This window comes from Canis lupus, chromosome 24, assembly GCF_048164855.1.
Source record: "Canis lupus baileyi chromosome 24, mCanLup2.hap1, whole genome shotgun sequence".
NCBI classification, from domain to species: Eukaryota; Metazoa; Chordata; class Mammalia; order Carnivora; family Canidae; genus Canis; species Canis lupus.
In genome coordinates, this window is record NC_132861.1 from 50103834 (window position 1) to 50116469 (window position 12636).

Below are 12636 nucleotides of genomic sequence, written 5' to 3' on the forward strand. Positions count from 1 at the left end.
ACAGGGCTGGCCCTACAGCTTGAGCCCGTGAGCAACTCCCCCGGGCCTCACCCCGCAGAAAGCAATTGTTTTCTAACATCAACAATAATAATTAACTTTTCACCTGCTTCAGAGCTATTCTTTCTCCAAGGTGTCTGCCTGGTGTCTCTTTTATTGGTCCAAACGAGATGCCTTTAGCCTTTAGCCAACGGAGTCTTGTTCTGAGACTTGTCATTTGCTTCCTTTCAGGGCTCTCAGCAGATGATTGACAACAGACTTTCTGCTTACTTTATTGGCAACTTTAATGCTATTTAAATTCTTACAAGCTCTGAGTCCTGCCCTGTGTGATTACAGCATAAGCACTGACTCGGATGCTGCTGTGTCCTTGCTATTTCCCTAAGTGTGGAGGACTCATGTTAAGATGGGGCGCCTGGGTGGCTCAGTGGTAGAGCATCTACTTTGGCTCAGGTCATGATCCTGGGGCCCTGGGATCAAGTCCCACATGGGGCTCCCTGCAGGAGCCTGCTTCTGTCTCTGCCCCCTCTCTCTGTGTCTCTCACAAATTAATAAACAAGATCTTAAAAAAAAAAAAAAGATGAGACCAGTGGACCAGGGCCACTGGAGTGTTACTATGACAGCCGTTCCAAGTGCATGCAGGACAAAGAAATCTGCAGTGTTAACTATGGAGAGGGGGTGGAATGTGTTACCACTTGCAGATGATGTGTACGCCTAATCCAAAATATCAGTCGAAAGTGAGAGTTCAGTTTGCAATCGTTTGTAAGGGCATAGGGAAAAAAAAACCCTATAGCATGGCCATATCCCACAGTAATGATTTTTTTAATTAAGGCAAAAGGTTAAGATCCCATTCAAAGTAGCACTGAGATGAAGAGAACTATTACAATTTTCTGAATATACATCAGATTTTAAAGTGGAGAGAGACATGCCTTCTTCCTGAATGAGAAAACTCAATGTTGTGAACATGTGAATCCATCCCCAAAAAACTGATGAATATAATGTGATTCAAATAAAATTCTCCTAAACATTGGCCCCTAAACAAGACTGGTTTTAAGTTGGGCAAGTGAACTCTAACGTTAATCTAGGAGAGTAAATAGTGAGACCATCAAGAAATTTTGCGGAAAGAATCATGAGGGCGATTTTCAACTTGTTTTGTAGCCTATGGGTTCTTTGTTCAAACAAAATCCTACCTCCCTATCCAGATGCTCTCAGCGGGGCCTTTACTGCTTCCTGAATAAACTTCAAGTTCCTTAGCCTATTATAAAAAAAAAAAAAAAAAAAAAGAACGTTCTAACAATATCTGAAGGTATTCTGAGAAGCAATAAAATTCCCACGATGCCATCGCTTGAATAGAGCAGCTGGGTTGTTTATTTAGTGTTTCCTTCCAGCCTTTGTCTACACGCATTCATTTTTACCTAGTCGTGTTCATGATATACTTGTTTAAGGACCAAGGATGCTGAAAGCCTGGCTTTGGGAAGGGTAGGAAGGCAATGCCAAGATTCTGGACTTAAAGGGGGGGCAGCTACCCCACAGGGCAAAGCTCTCCGAGTGCTCCAAAAATGTTTAAAGCTTTAAGCCTGGGCCCCTGGGGGGGCTCAGCAGTTGAGCATCTGCCTTCGGCTTAGGTTCGGATCCTGGGATCCCAGGATCAAGTCCTACACTGGGCTCCCCACAGGAAGCCTGCTTTTCCCTCTGCCTGTGTCTCTGCCTCTCTCTGTGTGTCTCATGGATAAATAAATAAAATCTTAAAAAAAAAAAAAAAGCTTTAAGCCTAATCCAAACTAATTAAGTGCTGGAAACTACATACGGCTTCTCTAAACCTGTATGTGAAGTGTCACTCCAGAGTCCCTAGTCTTGCAGGAAAAATAGTCTGTGTGCTTTGGAAGGACAGATAGAATGTGCTGCAAGCTGTTTGTGCCAGCCTGGTCCCCCCTGTGACCTGCCATCCTGTGTGGTGGCTGCGTCCCCCCACCCCCCCCCCCCATTTTACATAGGATGCTGGAAAGGGGTCACGGGAGTACCTGAAACTAATAAGCAGCAGAGTAGGGATTTCAGCCAGGCCCCAGCCTCCGACCTCCAGGTAGGTGTCTGCAGGAATCACCGGGGCCCAGGTAGGCTGTGCAGGCTGCAGGGGCTCCCCTCGGCCCCGACTCCTCAGCGCTCATTCACCCACATAGGCCAAGAAACTCCATTGGCCTCCATTGGTCAAAGAATGGCTGAACTCCATTCTTTGACCTTCTTACTTGGAACACTCTTACTTGCAGGTCTACTTCCACCGTCACCCCCTTGGCCTTGGCATGACCGCACCACCTCTGACATCTCAGCTTCGGACCTCCCACCCTGTGGCCCCCACCTTCTGTCTCGGGAGTGCCTGGTGCTGACTCTCTTCCCACAACAGCCACTAGCCTTGCTTTTGAGTCCTCACTTAAAAGAGGACCACAGATGTCGGGGGTTACGTTGAAATAGCTCTTCCCGGCCATGATTTCTGTGCATGTGTCGCTATGAGTCTATTGGAGCTTGACTTCTCTGTGTCAGTTGACAAGTCAATATGTTTGGACAGTGTGTGTGCCTTTGATGAAGGTACAAGTCCCTCTAGACCAGGGCTTCTCCCCCGGGGGGCATTTTGCCTGCCAGGAGACATGCGGTGATAGCTGGAGACATTCAGGGTTGTCATAAGTGGGGTGGAGAGTGCTCCTGCATGCGGTGTGGAGAGGCCACGGACGCTGCTAAATGTCCTATGAGGCACAGGACAGATGCCACACCAAAGAGTGAGTTGGCCCAAAATTGCCCGTAGCGTTGAGGTTAAGAAACTCTGCTCTCTATTTATGTTAGAGTTCCTCATAAAGTCTAACCCCACATTTGATACCGGATGCCTCCACGGAAGTGGGGGTAAGAGGAGGGGGCTTCAATATAATCTGAGTAGCTAAGCTCAAACCTCCTGGTGCCAAAGACGCATTTCGAAAGCCTCCAGTGGACTCAGGAACCACGCCCTCCCCGTGTTCAAAGGCGGGTCGAAGCTGCCCCACAAGATGTTGGGTATAAAGGTGCCTTTAATTGACCTCTTTGCTGGTACAGGGTGATGACGTGGTCAGGAGTGGCTATTTGATCTCCAGCTATTCCAGAATTTCCACTCTTGTGCCAAACATGCCTCTCCAGACTGCTGTTCTTTGCTCTTCCTTAAACTTCCCTTGAATTTTCGTCTAAAATACTCATTTCTCAAAGGTAAGACCTCTTGATTCTATGTTAGAGTCTTCTGTAAAGATACACAGTTCATGCAAGTTGATGATAAAGAAGTTGCTCATCATCCTGTACTTTCCTGGAGTCTAACAGTGGATGGCTTATCTCGGGCCTGTATTTCAGCCTGGTGTGCAGAGGGGAATACCCTCCTATCAGGGTTTGGGCAGGTGTTTCCAGTGCCGTGCTGACGTGTGTGAGCTAGTCTTTATTTTCCTCAGAAAGATGATTTTAGGGATGCTGCTTTAGGAACTTCTGTATTTTGGGGTGGAAGGTGGCTCACGTCTCATGTTCTCGTCTGTCCTTAAGCCAGGCCGTCTTCAAGTCAAATTGCTTATTATCGGGAATGCCTGATTTTTAAATGTTTGAATTCATCCTACTTGCCCTTAAATCTACCTGTTTGCTGTGGGTACTATTTATTTTTTTAAAGATTTTTATTTATTTATTCATGAGAGACACAGAGAAGGAGGCAGAGACACAGGCAGAGAGAGAAAAAGGCTCCCTATGGGGAGCCGGATGCAGGACTCAATCCCAGGACCCCGGGGTCACAACCTGAGCCGAAGGGAGATGCTCAACCACTGAGCCCCTCAGGCACCCCTACTATGGGTATCACTTAAATTAATATCATAAAGTCCTATGTTCCTCACATTTCTTTCTTGTGAATGACATTCGTCAATCACATCTGTAGCCTGATTGATTTCTGGAGGGTAAAGATTTGTCCCGTGGCTCTGATTTTAAGGAACATTATATCTTTTCTAGAATGTTAAACTCATAGGCAGGCGGACTAAGACCCAGGCCAAATAAATGGGTGAGAATCTGGAAAAAAATATTACTTCCATTTATTTAATCACCATATTCTATTCCTAGTGTATATTGCAGCATTTGGTTTATTTCTTATCGGTGAGGTGTTCTCTTAGTTAGTGAACACAGTTCTTGAGAGTAAAGCTCATTTTTCCATGTCACTATTTATCCTGAGCAAAAGCATTTTAAATTGACTGTTCAGAGAACACATATAGATACACCTTTTTCTTTGCATAAGAGTTAACTTGGGATTTTTCACAATTTATTTCTACGTGGCTGAGAAATACATAAAGGATTAGTCGTTTTGTTTTCAGTATTTTTAGAAAATAATCAGTTGATATTTGCGGTGTGTTGTGCTCATGAGAAACACAACTGGTTTTCCTAAGAGGTACTTCATTGGAGGTGGAGGTGGCCGTTTCCTTGGTGATGATATATGGGAGATGTTTCTGTGATCTCAGGTCCTTGGTCTGGCCTGGATCGCCAGTTCTGAAGGATGGTGTGGAAAAGTGGATACATTTTCCCCGCAGGATTGCCATGGACTTATGCCTGGACACTTTGGGAGCTGGACTTAATTCCAGAGTACAGTAAATTAGAAATTATGTTAAGTGTGGGTCAGATCTGGGCCTGTGACAGCCTTGTTGGGCTTTCTGGAGCTCCACGGAAGGGCTCTGCATTCAGGAACTAGAAACAGCATCACCCCGGCTGGGCCCCAGGCAGCTCCTGTTCCTCTCCCCGCACCCCCATCCCCAACCAGCCCCATGGCCCACGGTCCCCGCACCAGGGCTGTGCTGCTTGTTATCAGTCCTCTCCTGGCCACGTGACTCTCTCTCTCCATTCAGCTCAGAAGCAAGGCCAGGTCCCCACATATGCCCACCCCCACCCCTTGGGCACCAGAGTCTCCTAGACCCAGCCCCACCCCCACCCCAATTTCCCCCACTCTCCTTTGGCTCCCACCTTTCAGCCTCCAGAGTCTCTCTCATTCTCAAAATGGGAGAGACCAACGAACACGTCCCCCTGCCCAGGCCCTCCCCCTGGTCCCTCCTTCCTCCTGGGCTGCCATCTGCCATTTCTTACACCTGTCCAAATCGCTGAAAATGTTTAATTGTAGAATTTTAACAATGGCATGCAATAGCCGGTGTTTTTCCAGTTCCTGGGCCTGTTGTCTTCCCTCCACCTGCCTTGTGTAACACGAGGTTCACACCAGCCTTCTGGGGAAGCTCGTGAACGGTGGCTTTTCCTGTTTCTCTGAGCACCCCTGGTCTGTCTTCACCCCTGGTCTGTCTTGGCTTGTTGCTGACACACCTCTCACTCCCTACACGTTGGAGCCCCGTGATTCCTCTGGCATGCACGCTCCCATGTTCCTAGCGCCTTAACCCAGGTGGCGCTTCTGACGGCGCAGGTGGGCCCACTGGTCACCTCCTCCAGCGCTTTCTGCCAGTACTTCCAGTGCAGTCCAACCCAAACCCAGACTCACCACCTTCCTTAGAAACCCCAGGGGATTGAAAGAAGTGTGGTGAATTGCTGAATAGTACCTAGTTATTTAAAAAGAAAACAAAGGGACACCTGGGTGGCTCAGGGCGTGATCCTGGGGTCCTTGGATCGAGTCCTACATCGGGCTCCCCGCATGGAGCCTGCTTCTTCCTCTGCCTGTGTCTCTGCCTCTCTCTCTATATTTATGTCTCTCATGAATAAGTAAAATCTTAAAAAAGAAAGAAAATTCCTAAAGACATTCCATTTTAAGAGAGAGTTTCTTTCCTAATTGCTACAAAAATATAAAATGCTTAAGATCAGTGAGAGATTTTTTTTTAAGATTTTATTTGTTTATGCATGAGAGACACAGAGAGAGACAGAGGCAGAGACACAGGCAGAGGGAGAAGCAGCCCCCCCCCCCCACCTCCTCCAGTGATCACACCCGGAGCCAAAGGCAGACGCTCAACTGCTGAGCCACCCAGGCGTCCCAAGATCAGCGAGAGTTAATGATAACCTGCCAAAGTCTTCCATTTATCAGGAGAATCATCCACGCACCCATCCATCATCTCTGAAGTGCCTCCATGTTCCAAGGTGAGAACACCCTCCCATTCTGGAAAGGCCGCTCCTAGTGGAGGGGAGGGTGAGTGTCAAGTCATCAGCAGCTGAGAGAATCAAGCATGTGGTTATATGACACCCAGCACAGTGAGTGCCCCAGAAGCAGGAGAGCTGTATATATATCTATTAGAGAGAGCCGGGGTGGGGGGGGGGGCAGAGAGAGAGTGAGAATCTCAAGCGGACTCCACGTCCAGCATGGAGCCTGACACGGGGCTCGATCTCACAACCCTGAGATCCCGACCTGAGCTGAAACCAAGAGTCAGATGGTCAACCATCTGAGCCACCCAGGCACCCCAGCAGGAGCTGTTTTTATACTGGAAACTAGCTCACTCTTCTTTTCAGCCACTCTTGCTCTGGATGCTCCTGTCCACCGGACGCCGTCTGGATTCTTGCCCACGAGCTATGTTCACTGCACCATGGGGTGCAGCTTTCTCTGCAGAGGCGGGGCAGGGTCTGGCCCTCATCAGATGCTCCTACCAATGCCCTAAGTCCTTCTGGGACAGCTGGGTAGGACATTGACCTAGGTGTGTATGAGGCTTGGTCAGCAACCCTGGAGTGGCAGGTGGGGTGACTGGTACAGGCTAAGCCCAGGGACACAACTGAGGACGTCCACCTAGCCTATCTGTTGGCTATTCCCAGCGAGGACTCCTGGGTGGTGGCTGGGAGGGGGGACAACTCTGTATGGTGCTGTGCCCTGGATGCTAACTAGCAGCTCGGACTTCTGGTAGGGACTCGGGTTAGTGAGCCCAGCCTCGCCTCATTCTTCTCATGCGGGGCTGTGGGCACGTTACACAACTTTTGTGGGCCTGGGTGTGTGTACAAAGTACTTTATAAACTCAAAGGTGCTGTGCAAGTCTGGGTGATCATTTTAATATGAGGTGTTCTGTGACAGTCCAAAGAATCCATGTAAAGTCAAAAAAAGTAAACTCAGGGTTTGTAGAAATAATTAGAGATGTTTATTGTAATCCATAGGAATAGGGATTCATGTTCATGAAAAACAGCCGTTATGGGTGTGACTTAGAAAAATGGTTTCAAGTCAGTCATCTGCCTAGAGGGGACGCTGAGAGCGCCTCCCCCTCCCGCCCCCACCGTCTGCTCTGTGCTAGGATCCCAGGAAGGGTTTGTCTCCGTGGTTCTAGCGCTTAGAACCAAACCGCAGGAGGAGGCAAAGCTCGTGAATCTAGCAACAGGCCGACACCATGGAGATGAGTCAACCAAGTTTGGGTGTGGCCCCGTTGGTTAAATGTTCTGGCATTTGCTGGTTAGCTACGATTCTCATGTTCCCAGCACAAAGTAAGACAGCTCTATTTAGCTTTGGTTCTTCTCTCAGGGGTCCCTTAAGAAATTAAATCCCCTGCACATAATCTTACTGTACAGCAGAGAACTGCTTTTTGTAGATGTTGGACATTTAACTTGTGTCAAGAGGACACAGAGGATCACAAGCATGGTGGCTGGTAGGAATGCCTGAGGCGATCTAGAGCTTTCACAAAACAGACGGCAACCCCAGGCCTGAGTAGTGACTGCATGTCTGCAGGTCCTTAGCTGCCTGGCAGCTGGGAAGGGACCGGAAACTCGCGACCTGTTAGAAGTGACACCCTCACCAAAAGAGGGTGAAACTGGGAAACTGAACCAATGTTCTTTTTTTTTTTTAGAGATTTTCATTTATTTATTCATGAGAGACACCAAGAGAGAGGTAGAGACACAGGCAGAGGGAGAAGCAGGCTCCTCACAGGGAGCCTGATGCAGGACTCGATCCTGGAACCCCGGGATTACGACCTGAGCCAAAGGCAGATGCTCAACCACTGAGCCACCCAGGTGCCCCTGAACCAATGTTCTTAACCTCATAGGTCCTTCTATGAGGACCCCAGGGGAGCACGGGCCCAGTCTAGGTGGATGGCCACCCTGTTCCTGAGCAGCCCCACCTCTTGCCACTCAGCCCTTTTTAAAAAACTTACTTGACAGAGCACACAAGTGAGCAGGAGTAGGCGGAGTAGGGGAGGGTAGTGGCAAAGCAGAGAGAGAAGCAGCAGCAGACCCCCCCCCCCCATTGAGCAGGGACCCAACCCCAGGACCAGGAGATCAGGACCTGAACCGAAGGCAGTTACTTAACCGATTGAGCCCCCCAGGAACCCCCCACTCAGCGCTTTCGAAGATCCCCTGGGTTCCTCCTGCTAACCTTCCTCAGGATGGAAACCCAGGGCTTCTTAGCTGCTTCCTTCTCACCTGACACTCTCAGGTGGCTTTAATTTCGTCTTCTTCAAAGGAAAGGGTGTATAGTACTGTGCCAAGCTGCCTTTCAAGCTGTGAGCATGGGGGAGAAATGTGTCTTGGAGTGTGTCCCATTCTATCCAATGTCACTTCTCACAGCCACACTCCTGTCTTTGATGTCCTCATGCACTTTCCAAAAACAAGTTTGTACATTCTAGTCATTCATCATTATAAGTGGCCTTGCTATGAGTTTAAAAAAGAAGAAGAAGAAGAAGAAGAAGAAGAAGAAGAAGAAGAAGAAGAAGAAGAAGAAGCCGCCGCCGCTGCCGCCGCCGCCTGTTTGGGAAGGGGGCTTCAATGAGGAGTCCTTTCCATTAGAGACCTACTTAGAATCTTATAATCAAAATTAACAGAAAGCAGCTAGACTCTTTACACTTTATACTGGGCCCCAGGATCTATATAATGACACCAACAAGCATGATTCAGGCCTCTACTCACAGGATAGACTTTGACACTTGTCCTGTGGCTGGGAATGGTCTGAGGCTTGGCCATCTCACAGGCCGGCTGGACTGGGACACAGGGAGAGGCCAGTAGTAGCCTCAGCCTCCCATCCGGATGGAACTAGAGCAGCAGTTCTCTTGAATGTGCTACCATTCAGGGGAATAAGAAATCTCCTGGGCACTATTATTATTTTATTGCTGGTATTGTTAGTTTTTTCCTAGGACTGTAAGTATTCAGGTAGTTACTTCTCACTCCCTGACAGTGTCCTGCCACCCAAGGCTTCTGCAGCCAGCCCTTCCTGAAGTTTCTCTGGTCATCACATTTCTCAGCCACTTGAACTCGTGGTTGCCTCACTTCCTTCCTGCTGTAGAGGACAGGAAGGCCTGGGCACTTTGGATGGGGATTCTGGTGACCAAGGGAAGAAAGCACAGTGGCTGCCCAGCAGTGTTGGCTTGCATTTCCATCAGGTCAGCAAGGCTGCTCAGCAGGGTCTGCCCGTGGGTGCCCGAGGTCCTCCCCTATACCTGGGCACTCTCCTTATCATTAGCCTACTTCAGATGAAGCTCAAGACACAGGGCTAAGTAACTTGCTCTGGATCCTACAATAAGTGGCAGAGCCAGGAATTGAACTAGGTGCTTTGTTGTTGTTCTCTTTAAGATTTGATTGATTGATTGATTGATTGATTGGGGTGGGGAGGAGCAGAGGGAGAGGGACAAGTAGACTCCCTGTTGAGTGCAGAGGCCAAATTGGGCCTCTCTCCCACGACCCTGAGATCAGGACATGAACCGAAATCAAGAGTCAGAGGATTAGCAGACTGAGCCACCCAGGTGCCCCTGAACCAGGCACTTTAATTCCAGAGCCCATTTCACCCCTCTCCTTGCGTGGTTTCATGGATGGAGCTCTTCCTAGAGACTGGATGGCGGCCTGGGGGTTGGGGAGAATGTAGGTGTCTTCCAGCATCTGTTCCCTGTGCCCTGCTCTGGGAGATGTGGTCATAGTTGAGGATGGCAGGTAGCTCTAGAATTTGCCTGTCTAGATTGGAATATTCGAACTGAAAACTCAAAGGGGCTATTTTAGCAATGGTCTATCCTTCGCATCTGTGAAGTTACTACTAAAATTGTAATTGCTTTCCATGGTACATTCTGTAAGTTCCATGTTTGTTTATGCAGAACAGCTTAAAATTATTTTCTCCAGCGAATTTAACTTTCAAGAACCAAGAATCGTAACACAGCACCATAATGAAGAAGAGAGCCGGGAAAGAGGGTAGGCATTGCAATCTCTTTGAAAGGCATCGCGGAGAACCTACGATGCCGTCCTCGGAGCCTGGCGCTGGGTTCACCTGGGGAGCTCCTCCCAGACTCCCTCCAGCGGCCCCTGGGCCCCGCCCCGGGTCAGGTCGCCCGTACCTCCTCTGCCCGGCCGCCCCCCGGGTGACCCCTTCCTTTCGGAGCCCCCTCCTCTGCAGCCCGGGCTCAGGGCAGGGTCGGGGCGCGCGGGCGGCGAGAACTGGAGGCCGCGGTAGGGAGCCCGCGGCGTGCACCTGCGGGCTCGCAGGACTTTCTGGAGCCGCCTTTGCAGAAGGTTAGGCCGAGCCGTGCCGTGGGCGGTTCCGGTGTGCAGGCGGGAGGCGGGGAGGTGGTCGTTCCGAGACGGGCCTCCAGGTAGGGAGGAGGCGGGGGCGGCGGGGGCGGCGGGGGCGGCGGGGGCGGGCCGGGTCGTCCCGGCCGGAGGAAGGCGGCCCCCGCTCTCCGCTGCGCCGGCCCCCCCGCCTGCTGCCGTGCTCGCGCTCGGGGCGGCCGCGCTTCCCCGGGAGGTCGCCGGGCGGGAGCCGCGGGGAGCGGGGTGCCGAGGGCGCCGCGGGCGGGGGCGGGGCGGGGCGGGGCGGCAGTGGGCCCCGCAGGCCCCGCCCCCGAGGCCCCGCCCCCGAGGCCCCGCAGGCCCCGCCCCCAAGGCGCCACAGGCCCCCGCTCCCGCAGGCCCCGCCCCTAAGGTCCCGCAGGCCCCGCCCCCATAAGGCCCCGCCCCCCACAGGCCTGGCCCCCTCCCCAAGCCGACCCCCGCCCCGCGTGCGCTCCCCCGGGACCCCCCTCTGCCCACCGCGCCTCGACTTGCCCTCCCCGGACTCTGGGCGCGCAGCCGGGGCGGGTCACCCCCCATCCTCCATCCCCCGTCCCCGCCCCCCTCCCCCCCCCCCGGCCTTTCCGGTGTCGGCGGGAGCGGGGGTTGGGCGGTGACTGATAACCGCGCAGCTGGGGCTCGGGGCGCGCAGGGCGGACGCGATGGGGGAGGCGGGGCCGGGGGCGGGGCGCGCGGGGCGGACGGGACCCTCGGGGGCGGGCGGCGCAGGGGCGGCCCCTCGGCCCCCGGTCCCGCCCCCCCGGTCCCGCCCCGCGGTCCCCGCCCTCGGCCACCTGCGCCCCGCCCCGCCCCGGCCGCGCCCGAGCCCGGGAAGGGCGGAGGCGGCCTCTGCTCCGGGAAGGCGGCCCCGGGCTGCGCCGCGCTGCCGGGCTCCGGGCTCCGGGCAGGGCCGTCCCGCCGCCCCGGGGATGCGGATGGGGATGGGGATGGGGATGCGGCTGCGCTGAGAGCCTCCGGCCGCCGCTCCGAGCCCTCGCGACGGTGCCTCCCGGCTGCGCGCGGGCGGACCCAGCGCCCGGCAGGATGAGCAGCCCCGCGGCCGCGCCGCGCGGGGACATAGACTGCCTGAGCCCAGAAGCCCAGAAGCTGGTAAGAGGAAAGCACGGCCCGAAGCCTGCCGTCCCGGGCCCCGGGGGCAGGTCCCCGCCGCAGCCCGGCGCCCGCGGCCGTGGGGTGGGCTCCGCGAGGCCGGCGCGCCCCGGGCGGGAGCGGGCTGGGGGGGCCGCGCCCCGAGACCCCCGCCCGCCGCTCCCCTGTCCGGCCCCGGGTCCTGCGCGCGCTGGAGTCTCCAAAACAACAAAACCTGGAAACGGGTGCCCCAGGCCGGTGGTGGCCTCACCCTGCTGGTGGCGCCGCCCGTGGCTGGGGTGCTTTGGAGCCCTCACCTGCCCCGGACCTTGGGACCCCTGCGGATTTCTCTCCAAATACCTCCGGGGACCCCCATCACCAGATCCACCCTGGCTCCATCCTGGGGTCGCGTCTGGGCAGGAGCCCCCATGCGTGGGATTTTGCAGTTACCCAGCTCAGTACCCAGTGCTGGGATCACGTGTGTGGGGGGGGCGATTTGGCTTTAAAACTGTACAGGGGGTGAGGTGGGAAGGTTTGTAATTACCCATTTCGGGGCAGTTTGTGGTCGACTGAGAGTGGAAATACATGAAGGCAAGAGGGTGTGCTTTGGAAAAGGCCCCGGGAGCTCATTACTGCAGAGAGACCCAACGTAGATTTTCACTTTACCTAGCTTTTGTGGAAGCCTTGATAGAAGAAGTGTGAGCCCCCGGGGCACCTGGTGGCACAGTGGTTGAGCGTCTGCCTTAGGCTCAGGCGGTGACCCCGGGGTCCTGGGATCGAGTCCCGCATCAGGCTCCCTGTAGGGAGCCTGCTTCTCCCTCTGCCTGTGTCTCTGCCTCTCTCTCTATCTATGTCTCTAATAAATAAATAAAGTAAAAAAAAAAAGTGTAAGCCCAACACAATCACTCCTTCATCAGGCAGAAATTAATCATCTACTGGGTATTTGTGGAGGATCCAAGATAAATAAGAGTGCCCTGACCTTGGGGAGCTTACTGGTGAACACCAGGGAAAGGCAAAGAGATAGACTCTGATGAATCCACACTGGAAGGCTACCTTCCTTGCTGAGTACTGTCAGGTGGATATATTTTTAATGTCTGGGTCAGTGTG

The 12636-nt window shown here is 53.2% G+C and overlaps 1 protein-coding gene across 50 annotated transcripts in view; it reads left to right on the plus strand.

Annotated features, from left to right (window-relative positions):
• LRRFIP1 (LRR binding FLII interacting protein 1) overlaps nt 1-12636 on the plus strand; it is a 138856-nt gene that overhangs the window by 49718 nt on the left and 76502 nt on the right. For 5 of the 50 annotated variants that reach the window (XM_072796812.1, XM_072796844.1, XM_072796825.1 and 2 more), the window contains exon 1: nt 11275-11550. The exons of the other annotated variants lie outside the window; for them this stretch is intronic. In XM_072796812.1, coding sequence (XP_072652913.1) covers nt 11485-11550 — 66 coding nt within the window. In that variant the 5' untranslated portion in view covers nt 11275-11484. Of the gene's footprint in view, nt 1-11274; nt 11551-12636 lie in introns of those variants that run through there. 50 annotated transcript variants of the gene reach the window in all.